Source organism: Cydia splendana, chromosome 12, assembly GCF_910591565.1.
Source record: "Cydia splendana chromosome 12, ilCydSple1.2, whole genome shotgun sequence".
Taxonomy (NCBI): Eukaryota; Metazoa; Arthropoda; class Insecta; order Lepidoptera; family Tortricidae; genus Cydia; species Cydia splendana.
In genome coordinates this window covers 12,780,174-12,805,333 of record NC_085971.1, presented here as the reverse complement: position 1 = coordinate 12,805,333, position 25,160 = coordinate 12,780,174, and the positions used below count along the sequence as shown (strand labels likewise).

Genomic DNA, 25,160 nt, shown 5'->3' with positions numbered 1-25,160 from the left:
AAGTTTTAAGAGCGCTATTACATTTCGGCGTTGAGCGAGTTTAGGTATTTTACGCGCTGCGGCAGGCCGTGCGAGCTCAGTATGCCGATCCCTTCTACCACACTCGCACTACAATGATGGATTAAACATTCTTGATCCTTCGCGAAGCATATTGAAATCAACCATAACAACACTAACTGTACTTAACTTTTAAAGTTCTAAAACTGTTATTTGGTAAGTACGAAAATACTAAATGCAGTGCAAATGTACATAGGGGCTGTTCATAAATTACGTCATCTATTTTTGACGATTTTTGACCCCCCCCACCCCTCAAATCATCCAAAAATCAAGCTTCGGATGAATCTGTTTCCTCCTAGGTCATGTTACCGTCATCCGATGTCCAGACCCCCCCCCCCCACTCCTCCCATTTGAAACGACGTAATTTATGAATAGCCCCATACTCGTACTTATGAAGGTATATTACTCGAAAGAAATTATAGGTACCTACCTACTCGTTTATTTACATGTTTCGTCATTGCATTTGGTACCTATAGGTTGTAAAGTTTGTATCAACGAGGGTTTAAAAACGAACTGGTACTGAGGATCTGATGATGATTAAGGTGGTCACGGATAGTAGTAACATGATTAGGCTCGTTTGATTCGTCTCAACAAGATCTTTGACACTGAAGATACACAGGGTCTGATGATGGAGCTGGAAAGTGGCCACGGGTACCAGTCTATCATGTAACTAAACAACTTCGTGTTTGGGCTCGTTTGATTCGTCTCAACAAGATCTTTGACACAAGACAGTACTCAGGGTCTGATGATGGAGCTGGAAGGTACCATTACCAATCAACCATGCAACTAAACCACATCGTGTTAGGATCGTTTGATTCGTCTCAACAAGATCTTTGACACTAGGTGATACTCAGAGTCTGATGATGGAGCTGGAAGGTGGTCACCGGTATCAATCAACCATGCAACTAAACCACTTCGTGTTTAGGCTCGTTTTATTCGTTTCAACAAGATCTTTGACACAAGATAGTACTCAGGGTCTGATGTTGGAGCCGGAAGGTGGTCACCGGTACCAATCAACCATGCAACTAAACCAGTTCGTGTTTAGGCACGTTTTATTCATCTCAACAAGATCTTTGACACAAGGTAGTACTAAGAGTCTGATGATGGAGCGCGAAGGTGGCGACGGGTACCTGTCTATCATCATCAGCTCCATCATCAGACCCTGAGTAGTATCTTGTGTCAAACATCTTATTGCGACGAATCAAACGAGCCCAAACACGAAGTGGTTCAGTTACATGGTAGACTGGTACCCGTGGCCACAGTCCAGCTCCATCATCAGACCCTGAGTACTATCTTGTGTCAAAGATCTTATAGAAACGAATAAAACGAGCCTAAACACGAAGTGGTTTAGTGGCATGGTTGATTGGTACCGGTGACCACCTGCCGGCTCCATCATCAGACCCTGAGTACTATCTTGTGTCAAAGATCTTGTTGAGACGAATCAAACGAGCCTAAACACGAAGTGGTTTAGTTGCATGGTTGATTGGTACCGGTGACCACCTTCCGGCTCCATCATCAGACCCTGAGTATTATCTTGTGCCAAAGATCTTGTTGAGACGAATCAAACGAGCCCAAACACGAAGTGGTTTAGTTGCATGGTTGATTGGTACCGGTGACCACCTTCCGGCTCCATCATCAGACCCTGAGTACAGTGAGTACTATCTTAAGTCAAAGATCTTGTTGAGACGAATAAAACGAGCCTAAACACGAAGTGGTTTAGTTGCATTGTTGATTGGTACTGGTGACCACCTTCCGGCTCCATCATCAGACCCTGAGTACTATCTTAAGTCAAGGATCTTGTTGAGCCGAATCAAACGAACCCAAACACGAAGTGGTTTAGTTGCATGGTTGATTGGTACCGGTGACCACCTTCCGGCTCCATCATCAGACCCTGAGTACTATCTTGTGTCAAAGATCTTGTTGAGATGAATAAAACGAGCCTAAACACGAAGTGGTTTAGTTGCATGGTTGATTGGTACCGGTGACCACCTTCCGGCTCCATCATCAGACCCTGAGTACTATCTTGAGTCAAATAAATACATATAGAATGTCAGGTCGTTTCAAATATTTTTAATCCTGTCCGGTAGTTTATTATACTGTACCATTATAAATTATAATACTATAAAAACAGTGCTAGGATCAAAGTCTCTCGTTGCGGTTTACACGCAGACAGTATAGCGTTTTACACGGCGCCCGCCGCACACAATGATAAAAAACCTCGTCGTCGCCGTTGAAAATGTGCGGAGCCGACCGACACACGTCCTGCCTCTACAAGCTCTGCCGCGGCACTGAGCTGGCGCAGCGCGCGTCATCGGTAATATAGAGTAGTTTTCAAAAAATTGCCAAAAAATTATAGTAGAATTTCATAAACACTAATGTATACCAACAGTATAAGCAAACGTTGCAGATTGCTTGAGTATGAAAATGACTTCGATATTAAGTAGATTTTCGTAGGAATTGACACTTGTTTCGGAGAGAAAATCGAGTACGTTTTACTTTGATTTTCTCTTTCTCAAAGGTATGTAGGAAAAATATAGTTTGATATGCCTAAAGTACAGGGTATTAGTAATACAAAATAGCCAGGTTTAGCAGAGTAAAATTCTCAACATTTCCAAATAAGAGCTCGCCATTCAGTGCTTCACGGGGTTTTTCGGAAACGACCATCAGAAAAAAAATCATTACTAATTTAATAAGTCCTTTTTCTAATATTTACAACGATATTTATAAAGATAAGTAGACGCTTTTACTGGAACAAGTACTCATTGTTTCTAATAATGAGCGCAAAGTCCTGAATTTCGTCGACTAGTATCATCAATTTTGCATTATTTCGACTTTTCTTGTAAGAGCGCTCTTAATGTACAGTCAACTGTAAAAATATGGGTGCACAAATCATCTCAAAAATATGTCCCATAGCTCTTATGTCAGCGAATTAAGAACTATGGGACATGTTTTTGAATAAGTTGGCTACACCCATATTTTTATATATACTGTATACTCTAGTGACGCTAGTATGTAACCACAGATAAAGGGAGACATACTAAAATGTGTTATAAACTGCTAAATGTGGCGGTTGCTACTTATACAATATTTAACACTAAGACTACGCGTCCCAGATACCGCTGGAGTGACGAAGCCCAAAAAGACCTGTCCGCCCTCGGAATACCCAACTGGCGTGAAGTGGCGCAGAATAGGGCAGAGTGGCGCTCTCTTGTGTCAGAGGCCAAGATCCTCTTTGGGTCACTGAGCCAGTGATGTATGTATGTATGTACTTATGTATGTATGTAAGACTACGCGTTTTAGTATTTCTTTGTCTGTAATGTACATCACACAGTGAGCTGCGAAATCGCATGGAGAGATTATGAATGAATTCATTGATAAAGCACTTTTGCAGCTGATGGTGCATGGATGAGAAAGTGGACTGCTTAGCTACATACCCGTTATTCATAAACGTCTACTAAAGTTGACAAGCCGATAATAATCGTTTGTCCCTTTTCGACGTATTGGTATGATTGAAAGGGACAAACGATTATTATCGGCTAGTAGTTGTTAGTCTCTGACAATGGCTAGTCAAATAGACCTGATAATCTGTATCATCATGTTAAAATAAGCCATGTAGATATGTCAAAAATGTCAAAATCATTTAACGAACATTTGTGCAACTGAGGATTATCTAAAAGTAGTTTAGTGGACATAATGAATTCCGCTGTTGCGGCTATTTTGTGAAGTCTTTCTTCTGAAGTATTTTATGTACCTTACATTGTTCTAATTTTCTATATAACGGTTCGTGGTGGGAGAAGTGATAATTTCGTTCTACGTGGATAAATAATATAAAGCTTTACGATTTTAATCTAGACCTATAACGACTTATTAAGGTTTTATATGCTTAATCTTGTTGTTTGTTGTATTTTTTTCCATCAAATTTTTGGCCGCCATAGCTAGCCGACAAAGAGTACAGTTTAAAATGAACTTCCATGGTTTCCGATAAGGTTTACTTTTGCTTGACACGTAGATTAGTAATGGCGGTCAAAAGAAGTGGCATTATCATGTCGTTTTTACTAAAGTAGGTACCTAGACTCACGAACGTGTTGCACCAACAGCAGTTGAGAAATTGATTAAAATAACGCTACTATAGGTATCACTGGTAGATATAGCTAAAATTGTGAATGTAATTATGATGATAACCAACAGTTGGTGCAATCAGCTCAAAATATTATATCACTACCTAAATCAGGTGCTGTTGTAATTTCAGCAAGCGTATTATGGATTTGTCACACGACACGGCTGACGGACTTGTTCATAACAGTTAACGGATGGAATCTGCCTGTCAGTTGTTCGGAACTGTCAATTTTTTGTTCTAACTGACAGGCCGATTCCGTCCGCCGGACTGTTAATCAGTGGGCCCCTTAATACGCTTGTTGGTCGCAAAGTACGAGTATTGGTGGTGGTTATAAAGAAAACGCACTTGTAGCAAATATTCAGTTATACATATTTTCTCTTCTTTTTACAAACAGTTAACTTATTTTAACACATCTCGGTCTATAACATTTTCCATTTACATAATCTGAAATAGTACTCACTCCGCTATACAATAAAATATACATATATATTTTGCCATTCATCATATAATTATATAACAATTTTATATTTATTTTTCTATTACATAAATGACACAACTTCTCCAGTAAAAGCATCTATCTGTATTTCTATTATAATTTTAAAAGAAACTCCTAATGATAGGTGATTTTGTAACAAATATATGTATCAAAGTTGTTATTTGACAGTCACTCTATCTGAACTAGTTTGAGGTTAAGTTGGATATCATGTCGATTTTAACCAATAATTAAGAATATGTTAATAACGTATATAAAGACAGGTGTTCCTTTATCCTCTAGCCGCCCAGAGACCTATAAAAAGGTCTCCTGTTCCATTCTAATTTGAACTTTGTGTTGACAAAATAAAATTTCACTTTGCTTGGCAAGGTTTGACGTATGGGCGGCTAGAGTTATTGGCCATTCGTTTGACCAAAATAGTTGAATATAATAAGAAATCTGTAAGATGGCACAATCTTCTGTCGGAAGTACTTGGTTAGTTGGGAAGGTTTACTACGAACTGTGGAAAACGGGCTTCTATTCGACACGCTCAAACTCCTATCTCCAGAATCGGTATCGATGCCTGACCAGTGTTCTCAGGCTAAAAGTAAATATAGTTGGTCAAACCAATTTGTCAGTCAGTAAGAACCAGCAAAACTATACTCATCCTTTTCTTTTGGGTGCTAGTACTAGTGTAAGACAAAGATAGTACTTATGATTCTCTCTGTCTATGATTGAAAACGGATAGTCCTTTGACAAACTATACATTGCAACATAATTATATTTATAAGTAAAAAGGAAATCTTGTAGATGTTGTACGAGTAGTACCTACAGTAATTTAAGTCTACACCGACACAATATGATAACATTGACAACACCGAAAAAAATGAAATTTGACGATTATGGTAGTGTTGCTACAGTCAGCAGCAGAAGTTGCTAAGCGGGCCAGGTGTTCAAAATGATCTTGACGCGACCTTATTGTTAAGAGAATAAGAGCGTGCCAAGGTCATTTTGAACATCTTGCCCGCTTAGCAACTTCTGCTGCTGACTGTACAATACGCATCTCCCCGACTCAAATATTTATTTTGTGTTTAAAGTAAAGGTGAGACTCAATACCGATATGATAAGGTCATAGCGTATGGAATAATGCCCGTTACAGATGTAGAGCATAATTGTTTTCCTTCGTATTTTCTCGGAAACGTTCGTATTTGTCATGCTACGCCAGTCAATCTCAGTACTTTTTGCACCGAGATTGACTGAAATGGCAAGACACGTTCGTACGTTTCCGTGAAAATACGATGGAAAATAATTATGCACTACATATGTACTATGTTGGCAACGACGAAACACGGCACTCTAAATATGATAAGTATCTATTGTCACTATGCAACGCAAGTCCAGTCATTCGTGTAGGTACTTACAAAATCATTAGGTATATCTCTGTCACACACGTTAATCAATGACTTGCTACAGCGCCAAGATGGAAAGAGACAATTGCAAGTATTTCTACGTTTTATTTCTATATCAATGTGTTGCCGAAAGTCGATCTCTACGTTTGAACACTCATACAAAGATCACTCGACCACAAGAACAGAGGGTCTACCGCAAACCACGTTCGACGTGTTGCCTCTCTGTCGCACTTGTAAATTCGTACGTAAGTGACAGGGAGGCAACACGTCGAACGTGGTTCGCGGTAGACCCGCAGTGATCATTTCTCTACGTTATTAAAATAATAATTAGCTACATATGTATCTTATTGTCGACAAGCGAATTTTAAAGATATAAAACGGAAATAAACTTAACGATGAATATAATTATATAATTTCCTGGCCTTAACACGTAACATTAAGAACAGTCGTGACATAAAACGTATTCAATGATACAGGACCAAAGTTTCTGTTTGCTCACTATATTTTTTATTGATGTGTTGAAAAAAATGTTTTGCTATTCATCGCGTAATGCAGAAACTTTGTTCGTGTTTACAAAAATGAGACGATCAGTTGAGCAGAAATAACTTAGACCGGCTTAAACCTAGCTTAGGGCTCGTTTAGGTTTACACTTAATCGTCAGCATTGATAACAGATGTCGCCCAGTGTAAACGTATCCTCTCGTCAATTATGATTTTCTTTTAAATTTGGGAACTTGGTCCAAAGTCATCAATTAATTATGCTCAAGTTTGTTTACCTCATATATATTATTGATTCTCTTTTACAAATATAGCATTTGAATAGGTATTGTCTGATCATAATATGTAAGTTGATGGAAAAATATAACTTTCTTGACAGCAATGGTTTTATAAATGTTGGGATAACTACTCCACATGAAGTAATTATTGGTTGTAAATACAATAGTTAAAATCGATTTTGTATATCTAATTTACATTGGCTTGCAATTGTTATAATACATAGAACATACGTTAGTAGTTCAAGGGAACAAAACTGAAGCTGGCTTGGAATATAAACTGGTACATTTCAATAGATTTTAGTCTTGGAAGAACTTTGATTCTGCCAATTTACACTCAAAATATTGCAAATATCGGGACATTAATGTCCTAAGTATGTTATCGTGCTTGACACGTCAACGAAAACAGTTTGTATAGCACCCTTCATTGAAATTAAGTTAATACTTTCTGAATTGAAAATTTTGGGAAATAATACTTTTTGTAAGAATTTTTGTACTAATCGAGTCGAGCGACTTGCTTGGAATAGGAGCGCAGCGCGTCGCGCCGGTTGCGCCCGATCACTTAATAAATGCTCCTTCCTATATCATAATTTAAGTAATATCTTCAAAGAAACTACTATCCCACAACATTCAGTAAAGCGTCCCAGTCTTTTTATAAGTTTATTTTCATCAAATTGAGATCTTGTCGACTTGCTGGCGACCGGCCGCGGCGCGCGCCGCCCGGTCTCAAGTTTGTGAGGTAGGCTTAGTCATGATCTAATGAAGCGCCTTGTTAGAAAATACCGATTAATAAAATGAGATCTTTCATTACAATTACAAAATATAATAATAAACACGATAAAACTAGAATTACATACATTATACAACAAATTATTAGCTTTTTATCTACGCCCCGCCGGCCGTGTCCGGGCGCGGTGCCGGGCCGGCCGCTAATAATTAACATACAATTAACAAGCACGTAACATTTACGGTACAATGAAAGTACTACCCCGTGTCCCGCGGGCCAGGCCCGCCTAGCATGGCAAACATCCTTGTACCCATATCATTACACTCAACATTATACCTACGTATTAGGTAAGTATTCGGTTGGAAATCCATGTGAAACTCTACGATTTATATTATGCAAATAATAATATACCAAATGAAGAACGGTAAATATTCACTTAATAATATTTAAAATTAATTGGATTTTGATATGGCCTTTGCATTCGTCGTTATTTGGTATAACGATATACATATGTATAAAATCACAGACTCTACTTGTTTATGTATTTTGTTTGTATCCTCCAGCGAAATTTTTGAGTATACGACATCTATATAGCTCCTTACCGTTTACGCACTTAGTACTCTAAACATATATATTTCCTTTATTCAAGCAATACTTCATATCTACTCTGACCAATAACTACAAAATATCACAGACTGTGTGTTTATTATGTATACAACAATCTTCTCATAGAAAAGTTATGTGTATTACACATGGACGTCTAAAAACAATAGAGATGACATCTAACAACGTCATAATATAGGTACATATATATTTTATTTTTAGAATAGATATTATAATGTATACACGATCAAATTACTTGTCAGATAAATTTGCCACCACCTGCAAGTTCGGTCCTTACTACAGCCAATAGGGGAAGCTTGTAGCAGGGTTTGTTTGGTTGTCTGTTTCGCGAGCCGGGATATGTCTGTCACAACCATGGGTGTGGGCTACGTCTGCCCCCAACTGAGTCAAATTGCTTTTCTACCAGAGATGCCTAATTGCCTACAGACATGCTGTGTTGCTAATTATGTGTTGGTACCTATGATCCAATTAATCATCGAAGTGCCTTTTGTGAAGGATTGCGAGCTACGGATGAGAGCTGGAAGCTAGTTAATCTCATTAACCTGATCCGTTATGCCGTTTACTTTACTCGTAGTTCTGGTCAATACCGTAATTGAATCACATTTTTGGTGTAGTTTAGTTTTGATCTCGTTTACCCTTTAGCATTAGCCACCTATTTGGTGGAAAAGCAGCCCCACTCAACGGTGAAAAGGCAAGGAACTCATTCCTCATTTAGAACGTAAGCCCATAGCTATCCTACCAAACATTCATTGTACCTTTGTTTAACATAATATGCAATGCCGTCTCGACGGACTGGCGATTTAAAATCTCATTGTTTATCACAAAATCTAACCTACTATAAGATCTGGTAGAAACATACACATTGTTATTTTTGTGCTCATTAAGTTTTTCGGTTCTCACTCCAATATAATTTTAAACTAAAAACAGTTTGATTAATGATTTGACTTGTGTCGGTATGTATATATGTGCAAAAATATTTTTTATATGCTCTCCTACGCATCGCGCAAACGTTCGTTCACATATTTGTGATACATTTAGTTTAGTCATGGAGTGTAACATTGAACTTTGACCTAAGTATCATAATTACATACATATTTACATTGTCGTACACATACGCGACAGAAGCACCGGACAGTAAAAAGCACCTAGAGTTCCCGATAGTACAGCGGACGGTCGCGGCCGCACGGGCACGCGATCACTCACTGGGTTATTGTCACTATCCACGTGAGAATATTGCGAAGCTGATTTCGTTAGATAGCAGGAAGATGAAGCGTTCGATCACTAATTCAGCTCACAATCCGCGACGACTACGGGAAGAAACGAACTAAACGATAGTTTAAGAGCGATCACGACGCTTCAGCGTTTCTTTGGAAGGGGGCGGTCGTCTTCGAGCACGTCTGAAGCGGACCACCGCCGCTTGCGAGCGTCTTCCTTAACGCTGAGGTTCTCCGGGTGCGTCTGAGGAGGCGCGGAGGAGGGGTGCGCGGGGAGAGACGCGGAGGCGTGCTTCCTGGCGACTAGAGACACGCACACGTCGCCTACTTGCAGTCGTTGGACGTGCAACCCGTACCGCGCCAGCGTGCGCTCCGGCTTGCAGGACGCCCAGCCACGCCCGTACACGAAGAACGGGTGGTCTACGGTCGAGTCCAGCTCCACCTGGAAACGAAATTTATCATATTTATTACTTGTGCGAGAGGGTAACAACACCCAAATAACTCGAACCAAATAATGCCAAGAAGCCTATTGAGACAGGAGCATTTTACGGTGGTTAAACCTGGGATGGCTATGGCCTCAACCATAACAAATTCTGTAGTCGAAACTACCGGACGTCAATATTAATTGAAAGTCTTAGAGTTTCTCTCGGTCACTATTATCCTAAACAAAGGTGTCATGTTAAAAACACACGTTGTTTCTATAGCAAGTGACTTCATGGAATCTTAAGATTCCTTCTAGGCATTGCCTTTTGGACATAAATTATAATAGAAGTACAAACCTGTGCCCGGTTCCTATCGTACGTCAGTGTGAGCGCGAGCCGGTCGCCCCGCTCGTCGAGCCGTAGCAGCGTGCATTGAGTCAGCGCCAGGTCCCCACTGTGCTCTGCGCTCATCACAAAGTCTTCTGTCCTCATCTCTTCAACGCGCCGAAGCGAACCATCTTCGAGTCGAATGAGGGCACCACGGCAGAAGTATGCCGCGGGCGCGCCGCGCTCCGGTGAAATTGGTGGTTCCTGAAATTGATAAAGGAATAAATTAGAAATGTGGCTTTACAGTGAGGGTAATACCGGTGTCAACATAGTGGCAAGTGTAAAGTGATTGTGAAAGCAGATTTGGCAGTAACAAGGCGGAAAATGCAGAATTTATATGTATATCGGAGCGGTGAGCTGACTTAGCACCGTGAGATGTTTTGGGCGAGTGACAAATATGAAGGCGCCGTAAAGGTTGCCAAAATGCAAATTCATATACCGGAACCATAGGACATCGCTTTCAACCACGCCAGAATAAACACGATTATTTTGCCATTACGTTTCATTATGTAATCAATTTCGTGAATGACAAAAGAAAACAATAGAAACTTACGTCTCTGTGGACAGGAGGTAAAGGCGCCGGCGCAGACACTGGTGGTGAATGGGACGCCGGAGCCGGCGGCACGAAGCCCGACGTGGGCCGGTGCAGGGGGTAGTTGGCCGGCGACTGCGGCGCCCGGGGGCCCGCCCGGTACAGGTTGTACGCGTACGAGGGATGAGGGAGGAAGGTCGGATAACTAGGAAACGAGGGAGATTGAGGGGCGGGGGGCGCTGGCATGTCGCGCGGGCGGCGCTGCGCGTAGCGCGCGTAGGGCCGGGGCGGCGGGGCGAGGAACTCGGGCGTCATGCCGGCCGGCGGCGGCGGCGGGTACAGCCCCAGCGGCCCGAGCTGCCCCAGCTGGGCCAGCGCCTCGCCGGGGAGCCTCGCCGAGATCATCGGACGCGCTGCAACAAACAACAAGAGACGTTAGATGATGAACAAGTGTGGTCGGTATACCTAATGGTTGGTAATCTGTGATACCTAGTTACGAGTTTTCCCTCTCTTATGTACCCTCTTAGGCTATAGCCTTTCATTCCGATGATAAGAACAATTTACTAGAAGGTATTCTTACAAGATCTTCCAAAACAGATCACTGATCCTATGATCATGATCAAAATGCATAAGGTAGTAGGTAGAGGAAAATACCTAAGTACTTAAATCTAAGAGAGGCCAAAGTTCAAGTCAAGTGTGAACTAAACTAAGAGACAATGGTAAACTACTGACAAAACCAGACTGTCGCTAGCGACAGCCAAAAATGATGTCACAATCCAGTTTCCAAGCAAAGGATATTTACACATTAAAAATATCTTCGATGGGAATAATTTTTGTTTCACAACTTGGCGCGAGACAAAAATACTTAACATCGCAATAAAACTAGCCAAATAAACAATCTCCTACTCTAGCCACGCAGTGAAAAGGGATATAACTATTTATTTACACTCAATAAAAACAGCATAATAAAGCTGTTACGATGAGTCTGCTCGCTTATCGCAGCTTTCAAGTTCTATATTTATTAAACTTACATTTATAGGTGCGTTAAATTACAAACGTTCAACATCTGTTAGATCCTTGAGGCGTAGTGTACACGAGATAAGAATGTGGAGCGGCGCGTCAGCGGTATAAATAGCTTATTCACGTAAAAGTTTAATTCAGTATGCACGACGGGGCTTGATGAGAGATGCGATCTTTACGTCTTAGGGCGCCTTTGTTCCTAAACAAACTGTAGTGTTGGCTTAATTGGACGCTTATTCATGTGTGATATAATTATCGAGCGGGCTTACAATGAAAAAGACTACTAATGACTATATCGATATGTACGATTATATGTACGATATATATGTGCCTAACACGTAGAGCATTTAACAACTGGAGTCGCCTTTAAGAGCTTACCCCTCTGCCGAAAAACTTGCACAATTGTGCAGACTTTTGTATGGACTGACATGGCTATTTGTACGTTACGTAGAAATAGCAATACATTTGACGTCCCCTCCCCCGCAAAAATCGGCAGTCTGTTTCGTACAGAAAATGACAGCCATGACGTCTCCAGTTACTATATAAATACTCTAAGGCCTAATATTAATTACCTTTACCTAACAGCAACACACAGAAAACCGTAACAAATCGGAAAGGATTGACTCGTGGCGACACATAGATCATGTTTATATTATACCTATAATCTGCCTCTCGAAGTATCAGTAAATATGAGAAATTCATAAAAAAGACAGCCCAGCCGCTGACTCAACGGAATACGCAGGACCGGTTGTATAACCGGCGTTGAAGGGGTTTTTCGATAACCATAAATTCCCGGAATCACTCGTATCTAAGCTACCCTTAATAAAATCCCAGGTATGGGAGATAAACATCCATCCAACTTGAAAACTGACAAGTAACGAAGGGTCTCATTAACACAATCAAGGAGCGGTAGGACGCATTCCCTCACGGCGATAATTCGAAGAACAAAGATGCAGCCGGCCGCACCTGCGCAAACAAACATTAGATCTCGTACTCCTGTGTGCCTATTGTATGTTTACAATGCGGTCGTATAGGGAGTATACATATGTATGCGTTCCCTCTTGGAAACCGGCTTGAGTTCAAGTACTTATTTGTTGAAAAATCGTAGAAATAAAATCAAGAAATGGAAAGTAACAGAGCGAGTACCTTAGGGGTTTTACTTATCGTTTTATTTTATTATTATATATTTATTAACATAAAAATATACAGCTTATACAAGTACAGTGTCCCACAAAACAGTTTACACGGTTTGACTGTGGGATTGTTTTGCATGTATGTTTGGTTCTTGGAATTCTCGGACATACTACCACACAGGTTTTCAGACAAAAAAGAGGTTTATGACTAGGTATGACCACTATTCACCGCTCTAAATTCAGCCGTGTAGGAAAAACAGTGTCATACGAGTATCTTTAACCGAAAACACGGACAGCTCGACTATCCGTTTTCAAGATTGTGTACAAAAAACCAGGAGTTATGCAAGAGACGGAAGGGTTCTGTCTAACATCAGGGTGGCTACCCAAGATGCCAATCGTTTGCGTTATAGCGAACGATACGCCAATGTCTCTCTGTCGCACTAATAATATGGAAGATTGATAACGAGAAATTGCCGTTTCGATCGCTACTGCGTAAACGATTGGCAACTTGGCTGGGCCCTCTGCTTCGTTGGATAGAGAACCTTCTGTACATAATTACTATTATCCATTCCGAGCATCGTGCCTGCCTATAATGCCTTGGCATTAGGCAAACAGTCAAGCGATCTTTTAACGGAATGTTGGCTCACTTAAGCTCTCCGCGACTAGGCATTTACTAGACCTTTCCGGTTTTACGACTACGGCTCCCCGAAGGCCTAACTACTGATGTTATCATTCCCCTTAAGCCTACGAGGCTTACGTAACGATCAGACGACAGCGCCCCTTAGGTAACTCATCGCAGTAACTTACTGGGCATACTATCTAAATAGTTTTGTCCCCCTATGTGTCACCCAAGCACTGCTATATCGGGACATACTTATATAACTAACATAATAAATTACTGTGAAATTATCAAGTCCCTAGACCCCTATTATGTAATTATCGCATTATTATTAACCAACGGCAGCTTTCCAGGCGTAGTCACGAAATAAACGACCTTGATGGCTTAGAAGTTATAAAAAACGAAGAAATTTAGCTCTCAAGGATTGTGCTGCAATATTTAATTCGATTAATAAAGGCAACAGAGATAATTGGCAAAATAATTTTACGTGAGATAATACCATGTTGGCAAGGCAACTGTATGCCAAAGTATACGGCAACGAAAACCCGTTTTTGTGCAAATTTAAAAGTCATCAGCATGGAGGAAACATCGCAGCTTCATTGTGTGCAAATCTGAGTCACACAGATGCGGTCGTGACTAAGCCGTTAAAATTTCAAGCCAATTAGCCGGTGGAGACCGCACTCGGGGTGGACGGACTATTTTCAGATGATTCGAAGAACACCTAACACATTTTAAAACTCTGAAAAAATATACTCTTATCCATTAGTTTTCCTGTTTAAATTTATCGCGGAAAATACCAATTTCTGCTAGAAAGCTGTGAAATTTTGTAAACATTTTCTGGGTAATATGAAAACTTTTATGTAACACATTGGGCGCTCAGGCGTGTAATGCACTTCAGCGAGCGTTTACGAGGGTGACGTGTATGCAATGTTAAATAGAAGGTAAAATTTCTCGCATCTTTTATATGGTTCGGTATAACTACAGAGTTACCGACATGTAGGTGAAACACGTTTATACATGTCTTGACTGTACCAGGAAAAATACGGAAAAAAGTGATAAAGGTAACGCAATAATTAGCTTACGACAGACCGCGAAAGCGTGCGCTACAGAAACAAGCGAACCACTGCCCCGTTGCCTGGCACCAATAAATGTATCTCACAGCTTCGGAAATCGTAATGGCAGTGTAACACAGCAGCAAGGCCGCGGGTTCGGCGGCCGCCGGCAAAAACTCCGCAATGAATGGCAGACAAATTCCCAACGATCGTTGCTAATTCCATTAGCGTCGTACCGCTCTCACTTCAACGAACCAGTAACCGCTACAGAATTTAAACACACTTGTTACAAGTCTGGGGGTCACAATAATACTGGACGGCGCTTGCGATGAGCTGATGTGGTTGGAATAGGTGATCTGCACGAAAACAGATTACATCAGCGTCGCGGGCGCAGCCAACAATCGCCTTTCCATTCAAGCATAACGCGGGTCGCTAATTGTAGCCGAATGCTTTGCTTTGCTACCTACTGCTGTCGATGCAGTTGCAAATTCTTAACTTCAGGGTTGGACTGGGATGTCTAGTCTGACCTCTTAAATCCAATTAGAACTTTATTTTTAGGAATAAAAACTCTAAAGACGTAAAACCAGTAGTAGTTGAAAATCGAAACTGCTCGAGTCTATTAAATTCGTTGTCGTAACATATTTAAGAAAGTGTTTTTTAGCCTAAAGTGTGTTTAAAAGTAAAAATTTCAATGATTAATTTTTATTATTAATACTTTTAAAAAGAAAAAAATATACAAAAATAAAGAATCTTTTTGTTGAAAAAAAGCTTGGCACGCACAATAACAAAATACATCGAGGAAGAGTGATCACTCCAGTTCCCATGTGAATATAAAATACCTGTCCATGTACTACATGTTTAGAGGTGCGCACACAATGCTTACATAGTGCTAAGTATAATAATAAAACGGTTGGTAGCGCGTGCCGGGCGGCGTTGGGCGGGTCGATAGGGCGCCGCCCGTCGCGCCGTAACCTACTTCCGGCGCCCATGACCTTGCGCCGCCATTCACGTTGCGTCCCCTCCCCAACCCCCACACCCACCATCCACCCTCCCGCCGCACAAACTTTCATAAATGACAGGATCCTTTTGCTTTCCAGTTTTATTGAAACAAGCTTCGCGTGAATTGGAGAAAAATATAGTTATGTAATATTTTTGTGTAGGCGTAGTGATAGGAGTTATTGGATGCTTTTAAAATAGCAACGGGTGGGCGTTTTAAACTCAAAACCACTGTTACTGGCACTTCCGGCTAAAAATAACCAAACAACCCATTTCTCTTGCACAGGATGGCCCAGAAATACGTTGACAAAATTTTTTTTGGAACAATTGTCTTAAGGGATCCACTGATTAACAGTCCGCCGGACGGTATCGGCCTGTCAGTTGTTCGGAACTGTCAAAATTGTGTTCTAACTGACAGGCCGATACCGCCCGGCGGACTGTTAATCAGTGGGCCCCTTTAGATATTAAATCATTCATTTACAAAATCTCATTAAAATTATAACTAAGTACCTACAATTATTTAAGTGTAACAAAACGTATTATTTTTTAAAATATTCTCCTTTGGCTTTGATGCAAGCCTTAATTCATTAACAATGTGCACTTTAAAAAATACAGCCTGTAAGTAGTTTTATTTATGACATATTCAATACGAATTCAGTTGAAATCACGCGTAAAAATGAATGTTCTTTATCTGCTAGGTAAGTACATTATCATTATCAGTCTAAACAATGATGCTTAGTTATAATTTATTCAGATGATTTCATCTCAAATCTATCTCCATCCATCTTCACATACGACGTGTAGGAAAAGCATCTTTGTTCTTTGCATAATTTTATTATGAATCAGCCGCTAAGTATTCGACAAATATGAGAAGCAAACGTTACTACAACGCGTATATTATACCATTTTATTTGGTGTGAGAGGTGATGTAAGTTGGGATGAGCGTGTAAGGAATTCTTACCTGTCATCGGCTTGGCTTTTCGGGTTTGTTGAGTTGGACAAATTGTATCTCAGTGACTGAAATCCTATTTGTTTTGATTTTAATTTCGTCTGTGCGTGGAACAACTTTGCACAAACTTAATCACACATCAGAGTCAAACATTTCATTGACAAATGCTTACTTTTTTGTCATTTCCTCTACTGAATATGTAGGGATTTACTTACAAGTTCGTTATCTAACATCAAACAAAATATAGTACCTATATGTTGTTGTTGTGTTGGCTAAAGACAATTAATTTTATTCCTTATTTTAAATTTATAATGTAATGTGTGACGATCATGCTGAAAAGATATACATAATTCAAATTCAATTTTGACGACTAGGAAATTTATAGTGTAATTTTCATCGTGAAATAAAGAAATCTAAATCGAAATAGCCAAGACATACCCGACCCTCGCTGTCACAGAATTCGTTCCTAATAAGCCTTTAGTTTCCATTAGATAGTATTCTATGAACGTACTGATGACCATGATAGAATTGAGAGAGTGCACAATCACTCCATCGCGGATTACATTATCGGTCGATATCGCAGTGATACAATTGTGAATGGTCTTGAATCAAAAGGGTCTAATGGAGAAAGTGAGTGCGGTTTCGAGGAAGGGAGAAAATGGGAAGCTCAGTCAACTACAGACTAGACAGAAATTGTGTTTGTTTTGGTTCCTTTATACTGCGCATCAATGTGAGACCTGTCATACTTAGTGTCGTGAAATGCGACATTTACATGTAGGTATCTATCCGATAAAATGGGTCGAAAATTTTGTTGACAACTAACAAACATTGTCGGATGGATAAAAGGGCTTTGACATGCTCCGATATCGGTTGCTGAGGGAGAAAGTCAATAGTTACATATACCTACGAGTATTTCCTACCGCTATCGCGCTTGTTATGACATATGTACCTATATCATCCTATCCGAGCATTCTACAGGATGGCAGAAAAATACGTTGACAAAGTTTATATATGAATATTTTTCTTACTTACACATCTTTTACAAAATGTGTTTTCATTAGAAATTAAAACTATCTACAATCATTTAACTAAAACAAAACGTGTTATCTTCAAAATATTCTACTTTAGCTGGATACGCATGTACGCAAACCGATAGATACATACAGTATGCGTGTAACATACCTACATAGGTAAACAACACAAAGTTGACTCAAACTCCTATTAATCCAGTTTATAGATAAATATACAGCCTCTGGCAGAAACCGGTAACTGGAGTACAGACTAATTGGCTCCGATGCTTATCCCCCTTCGCGAGTTTATCCGGCCTTTGACAAATTGCATATTTCATTGTGGTCTCTCAACTACTATAGTCCAAATTAGGTATTCGTAAGCCTTGCGAGGATTGTAAAACAATATTTAGAACATTATTCAAATTATGAAAAGTGGGAGTGGAAAACTGACATATAATACGGCTAGCACGCTTTTATAAATACCTACGTAATAATTAAAAGCATACTTAATTTATGCAAACGAAGATGATAAACAAGAACCATATAAAAGAGAAATGGATACCTAGTCATGTTATTTAAGGCAAAAAGAGGCGTAATATAATGAGGTAAAACAAAATTAGATGGCGAGAGCTCCAATTTCCATCAGATAGGTCCCTCCCTACACCTACAAGAGTTAAGAATTTATGAAACCTTGTCAGAAAGACGGAAGAATACGTGTAGTTAACATTGGTTGTGCGTATTACGTGAATTCAATGACAGATTGCGGAACGGCATGATAAGGAAACGAAATTGATTCAGCCAATGATCGAGTACTTAGATAAGCAGATGCAAGTGTGAATTGACTACGTAAACACTTTTGTAATTATATGCAAGATTGAATACAGCGATTACGATTACTTGTGTGAGTTGTGTGTATCTTCGTGTATTATGTTATGAAACATAATCATTACATTTTGTTACATAGTTTAATTTAACTCCGGTATGTAGGTATTTATTTAAGGTAAGTAGTAGACATGTAATAATAGCTGTTTTTTTATAATCGTTTGTCGCCTATCTACTTTAAATACTAAACTGGTGCCGGTTTCCCTACAGATGTGTTCGACACACGGATATCATTAAAATACAGGACGTGTTGTAACAACCTAAAGATAAAAAAGAACTAAGTAAAACAAATACCTACATATGTATAATAGGTTCTGCAGCAAGACACAAACGAAAGGATCTTTCAATTAAAATAATCGGTACCTCTGAAATTACCAAAAATCACTGAACACAGAAGAGTAAAAAATAAATTATGCGGATTTCAACAGTCCTGTTCATACTATCATTAATTTAAGAGACACCTGTATAGTAGGTATATCGACTCCCAGTCACAATTACACGAAAAACCACAAATGTAGCAATTAGCTACCGGTTCGGCTGCTGGTCATGATTACTGATACTCGTACCGGCTCCAACCGCTGTTTACATTAGTAGTTAAATTAATTTGCATTGAGCGTTACGCCGAGTGATACCATCGCGATCGCACCTGTTCAGTGTTCACGCAGCTGTCGCTACAATATACACAATAAACGTACCAACAATTATGATGTTACGTATGCAACATATACTACGCAAGCGCCTCATTACAAGAATAACTCTATATTTATTACATTAGAGTTGACATTTCAAAACAATCAAGAATGTAGATGTGCCATTAAACGTATATACTTATAGATTTTATTTTCAATGCTGATCGAATGCTGAATGAACGCTACGCTCGCCCACATATTTATGTATGAGTTGTAGAGCAGGGGGTTTTAAACTTTTTTCTGTTACGGCCCCCTTGTATTAGGGATATCTGCACCGTCCTTACCTTCGCGTCGCTATACTGCCTACTTTGATATCGTTTTGCTAAGTCATTCGAAAGACGTATGCTTGTTTGCCACCGATGTGGTATAAAAAAAAATCGGGCAAGTGCGAGTCGGACTCGCGCACGAAGGGTTCCGTACCATATAAAAAAAAAAACAAAAAAAAAAGCAAAAAAAAAACGGTCACCCATCCAAGTACTGACCACTCCCGACGTTGCTTAACTTTGGTCAAAAATCACGTTTGTTGTATGGGAGCCCCATTTAAATCTTTATTTTATTCTGTTTTTAGTATTTGTTGTTATAGCGGCAACAGAAATACATCATCTGTGAAAATTTCAACTGTCTAGCTATCACGGTTCGTGAGATACAGCCTGGTGACAGACGGACGGACGGACGGACGGACGGACGGACGGACGGACGGACGGACGGACGGACGGACAGCGAAGTCTTAGTAATAGGGTCCCGTTTTACCCTTTGGGTACGGAACCCTAAAAATACTTTTTCTATGCACAATCGTTTCTACACTATTAGTTTTCTCTTCGCCAACTAAGGTCCAAGGCAGTGTTGCATAGTCACTAGAGTATTAACTTGCTAACTGACAGGACCAAAGGCATGCAATAGCGAGGAAGGAGGTAATTTTGCCTTCAGTATTAACATTGTAAGATTAATATAACTAGTCCATCTATGTGGAAATACTAATAGAGTTAGTCACAGTCCATGTACCGCAAATTGCAGTATAATTATTGATTGGTAGTTTTTTTTTAACTTTTAGCATGAAATAAGCAAACTTTTTAACGATTTAACGCATGATCAATACGAAGTCCAATAAATAGTCAACATAACTAAAGTCATCATTTATCAACTTAGTGACTTAAGTCTAAAGTTAGCTTAGGTAGGTGTTAGTAAGACAAAATACACAGGATCAAATTAAGCTAACTCAACAATATTGCCATTGTTTTCCATCTCTAGCTCAACAATAACAATATTCACTGAATCATCTAGAAACATAAACCTATTGTTTGTCAAGGACTTGAGCGTTTTAAAAGCGTTAACTCTGCTAGTAATCAGTATAATGATGTGATGTGTATTCGAACCCTTTTGGGAGGCTCGACCTAGCACACATTTAAGCCGCAGTTAAGCAGATTAGCTGGAGCGTGTGCCGTCTAGAGTACTTAGGCACATGGTTATTCTACGCAGTACTTTGACAAATGTGTTAAAAAATGTGGATTATTTCTACACGGTCTAATTAACCTACATAAAAACTTGCCAACAAAAACCTGGTTGGCATAAAACATTTTTTACACAAAGAGCTTTTTTAATTAAAATTGCAATTCTTAATGGTGTTGTTAATCTCGAAATACAACATTTATTTGAGACATTATTATAGTGTAGATCCTCGTTGTAAACATTTTTTTTCCTTTTCCCCGGGAGCGATGCGGGGTGGGTAGTTCGATTAGTTTAGTTTTATTTATAGTTAGGTACTTAATTTCTTAGTTCTTAATATTTTTGGGGATTGTATTTCTTTTCTCGTTGTAAACTTAATTATCATATTGTTTTAGTTGGGATTTAAATGCAGTTATTTTATTTATAAACATGTTATTGCTACAATCAGGTTCATCTGTCTAAAATAAACACAACGCAAGGCTGTACACGTGCATCAAGATACGGTCGATTTAACATGTTCCCTGTCCGGGTGCCCCCAATGTGGGGTCATTAAGCTTTTTTCAAGAGTCCGTGCTTCCACTATGGGTTCACAATTTCAAAGTGAAAGCACACTTAGACATGTGACTTCGTCATATCATTTTGTATAGGAACAAGGAAATTAAAAACCAAGTCCGCTTTTCTACGAAGTCGCAGTACTGATACTAACTAAACTGTGAGTTAGACGATACCTCCCAGCGTTTATATGTACCCAGTTGTATGTAGAGCGAGTCGTGCTCGAGCGCTGAATGAACTGTGGAGTCACGCGACGTTACGTAAAGTTTCCACAACATTACTTAGCTTTACTTGTTTGCGGTAAAGCTGACGCGTTAATTGCTTGCCGTGTATTCTCAATGCTATTTGAGTACAGCCAAGTTGAATGCTCATTCAGCCAGTGAGAAAAACATCCGTAAGGTTTATAAGTGGCCGGAAAGCTCATTGTCTGTTATAAGGTTATAGTGGTTCAAGAGCTTACGACTGTTGCGATTGGAATAACTCTCTGCAGCTAATTTTAATATTAACGTTGCATTTTGATTGGTACCGGACCGGCAGTGTGTTAAGGACAGTAGGTGGCTCCAGTTGGCAAACCTTGAGGTCTTGAATGCTATTCGCTTTTCAGTCGGAATTGCCTTTTTCGTTAACTGCATTGCGGCCTTTCGGAGAACGAATTTTATTGAAAACTTTGTAATTGAGAAATGTAATGCACATTTGGAGACAGAGAGTATTGCCAAAAAAGCAAAATTTACCACACGGCCCATAGATGCATGATAGTATTGATAGTAAACATGCGTAAACAGTAAACACAAAGGACTTTGAACAATAATGTCACGTTAATTAATTTGTCGGGGTCGACTTTAATTAGCCAGATAACATATGCAAACTGGATGCCAGATAACATATTTTGGACAGTACTATGAGTTGGAGAGCACAGGTTACTGAGATCAGTCGAAAGGTCATGGGTTCCCTTCACGCTCTTAATAAACTTAAGCACTTCCTGCCTATCAAAACTAAAGTCTTATTAATAAATTCCCTAATCCTGCCCATTATTGATTATGGTGATGTGTGCTATCCAGACATAAATGAAGAACTTCTCGACAAATTGGATCGGCTACTCATTAACTGCATTCGCTTCATTTTCTGCCTTCGTAAATATGATCATGTTTCATCTTTTCGTTCTCAGCTTGGCTGGCTCCGCATCCGTTAACGACGCAATGTTCGCTTGTTGTGTACTCTTTTTTCTGTATTGAATGATCCAAATTCTCCTGAATACCTTTAATCTTTTTTTCAATACTACGGCGTTACGCGCGACCGTCAACTTCGCTCTTCCGGGAATATGTCTCTGTCCATCCCTCCTCACCGCACTGGATTCATGTCGAATTCGTTTTCCGTGCAGGTGGCCCGTCTTTGGAACGGACTTCCCTTCAGAATCAAAAATGCCCCAAATAAGTTTGCATTTAAAAAATCTTTACATGGTTTCATTGCTAGCAGAATGAAAGATTCGTAATGTATGTACAAGCTCTTTATGTTTTGTCTTTATATATGTACCTATATAATATTATATGTAACATAAGTATGTATATTTACATGTATGTATGTATGTATATATGTATGTATGGTTTGTTATTTCCTATATGACGTATATTTGTTGTTATTGTTAAAGTAGCACCGCCCACAATCTCTCTGCTTTGCCTAAAGGTTGACTGGTAGAGAATGCCTTATGGCATTAAGTCCGCCTTATGTACTGTAAGGTTTTTCTTTTGTGCAATAAAGGTTAAATAAATAAATAAATAAACTGATCTCTGTAAAGAATAGGTATATAGAACTTCCGTTACGTACCTACATTTACATACCCAAGTATTTAATACAACGTCTGTTATCTTATCTGTTTGTTAATTCTGTGGTATTAATTAAGATATAAATAGTCCATAACTTTGCCTATAGCGATTTAGACGAAAACGAAAACTAGTAAAATTACTAGACTTTGAACTCAAAGCGGACAAAGAGGTGGAACGTTCCTTTATATAGTTTAAATGACCAATTCGAGGTTTAACAGCAGTTTTATTGAGCGGATCACGCAACAAGCGGCGAGGCAAACCACCACGCCTACGTGCGTAGTGTACGCTCTAAGGACAATCTTGTATTTTAATTTAATCAGGATTACTTACATCTCCAAACAAGGCCGGAGCTACGGTTAGACCTTTTGTACAGTAATTTAAATTGCGGAAAGCCCAGTAAAGTAATGAATAAAGGCATGATAACGATGGTCTGAAGTTAAATTTTTGTGAATTATATAGACATCTAATTCAACCCACCCCAGCTGTAGCCAGTTAGAAGGCTAAAGAACCGACAGTTATCAGTCAGGAAGACTAATAGAAGTGACTATTCTTCAGTAAAGATGACTTAAGTATATGATTGTTGGGCTCACAAAATAAGGACAGGATAGGATTTTGAAAAGTGGAAAGCAGGAAACTGGATAGGAGCCTCGGTCAAATCCGAGACAACTCTGGGTATAAAATGATACATTAGCTTGTAGTATAAAGACAAATATGGCTGTTTGAACATTATGCAGCCCATAAAGTAGGTAGTTGGTTTGCCTTATCGATCGGAAACAGGAACAACCTAATACGATTATTACAAATATGAATATACATCTAACAAGTTGTAACATGCGTTGTGCCTTACTTTGTACTCGTATCTACATTGGAACCAAACAACCAGACATTACATAAGATACGGTACAGTAAACAAGAGGTAAGTCTAGCTAAGTTAGGTAAAAGGCGTTATCTTCAAGCCCTAGAATATTTAAAGCAAACGCGACGAGGTGGAAATTCGAATACATAAACATGTGCTGTGTCGTGTGAACAGGTATCCATATTTATGACGAGAAGCCGCGGACGCCCACGGCCGCAGACAGCCGAGCTTGCTGGCGCCAGCGCTGGCGCAAGTGGCGCAACAACCAACAAGTAACGAGTAACTGCCACTCGACTGGATAATCACTCGCATCTTAAAGTATGTTAACACCAATTACTCACACGTGCGTACGTTTAAGCCGGATGTAGACGTGAAATGTTCGAGGGCCTCGTAATTTAGCCGTTCGAAAAAAATGATTGTTTTATTCTAACTTAGGTATGTTATAATTTTTCATTGAACACTCGTTAGTATAAGTATTTTACTTACATAAGTATGTAAATAATTTAAATGTGGTTGTTTTCAACATTAAAGTCGCTGCTGTTTATAAACACGGTAACACAACACATTTAATGGATAACCCACATATCTGTGGTTATTTCAGGAAAACATTTCCGATTCCAATTTATTTCTCTTGTATCGCATTGTATAATATTGTAAAATATCCGTTTAGACAAAAAGTATTCTAGCATTTAATTGTACGTGGGCAGTAGACAGACCCAATGTTAGATCAAGGTCTTCAAGGATCACTACTTCAGTCGTCTTAAAGTATGTACGAGTATGTATATAAGTATCTTAACATATTTAATTTCTCATTCTCACCCATGTGTAATGTTAATATGCTCGGCCCTCAAGCTTTCCACGCTATAAAATTATCTCAATAACGAAATGTGCGTTTTAACATCAATAAAACCTGATTGAGGCCGTTTCACAGTTCAATTGAAATGCAAAGAACTGTAAGTGTTAAAATACATTCAAATTGCATTCAATTAGGAAGTTCACTGACCGGTGACTGGCAATTAGCTAATTTGGTTTCAATCTAGTTGCTACTTGGACTTTATAGCGCTACGTTGCAACAAATAGTGCTACGTTGCAACAATTTTGTGCGTCCAGCGTTTTTATTATCTATATAGTCAGTAGAATGAGTAATATTTGCACGTCGAATCTTTCTCTTTGAGTTCCATTTGCTGCAAAAAAAATAAGCAACGTTTCTAATTAGATCTTTTAGAAACTTAAGGCAAGAATATCTCGGTAATTGCCTTCATTTCCTTGTAGGAAATTCTCTTTGCTTTTAAACCGAGTTAGAAATAGGTAAATAATAATGTTGGTCGACTATTTTGGAATTGAGTTGTTTCGATAAAGTCCAAAACAATAACAAAAACATACCCTAAACTTTGTATCGATGTAAT

At 39.3% G+C, this 25,160-nt stretch overlaps 1 protein-coding gene and 1 long non-coding RNA gene across 2 annotated transcripts in view; both read right to left on the bottom strand.

Annotated features, from left to right (window-relative positions):
* The window catches only part of LOC134795579 (uncharacterized), a 265,880-nt gene that overhangs the window by 125,072 nt on the left and 115,648 nt on the right, over positions 1–25,160 (bottom strand). The gene's annotated exons all lie outside the window — the stretch shown is intronic.
* LOC134795539 (ataxin-1) overlaps positions 4,520–25,160 on the bottom strand; it is a 45,183-nt gene continuing 24,542 nt past the window's right edge. Inside the window, exons 2-4 of the mRNA XM_063767428.1 lie at positions 10,755–11,146; positions 10,172–10,405; positions 4,520–9,834 (exon numbers count right to left, since the gene is read on the bottom strand). Coding sequence (XP_063623498.1) covers positions 9,535–9,834; positions 10,172–10,405; positions 10,755–11,138 — 918 coding nt within the window. The 5' untranslated portion in view covers positions 11,139–11,146 and the 3' untranslated portion in view covers positions 4,520–9,534. The remainder of the gene's footprint in view (positions 9,835–10,171; positions 10,406–10,754; positions 11,147–25,160) is intronic.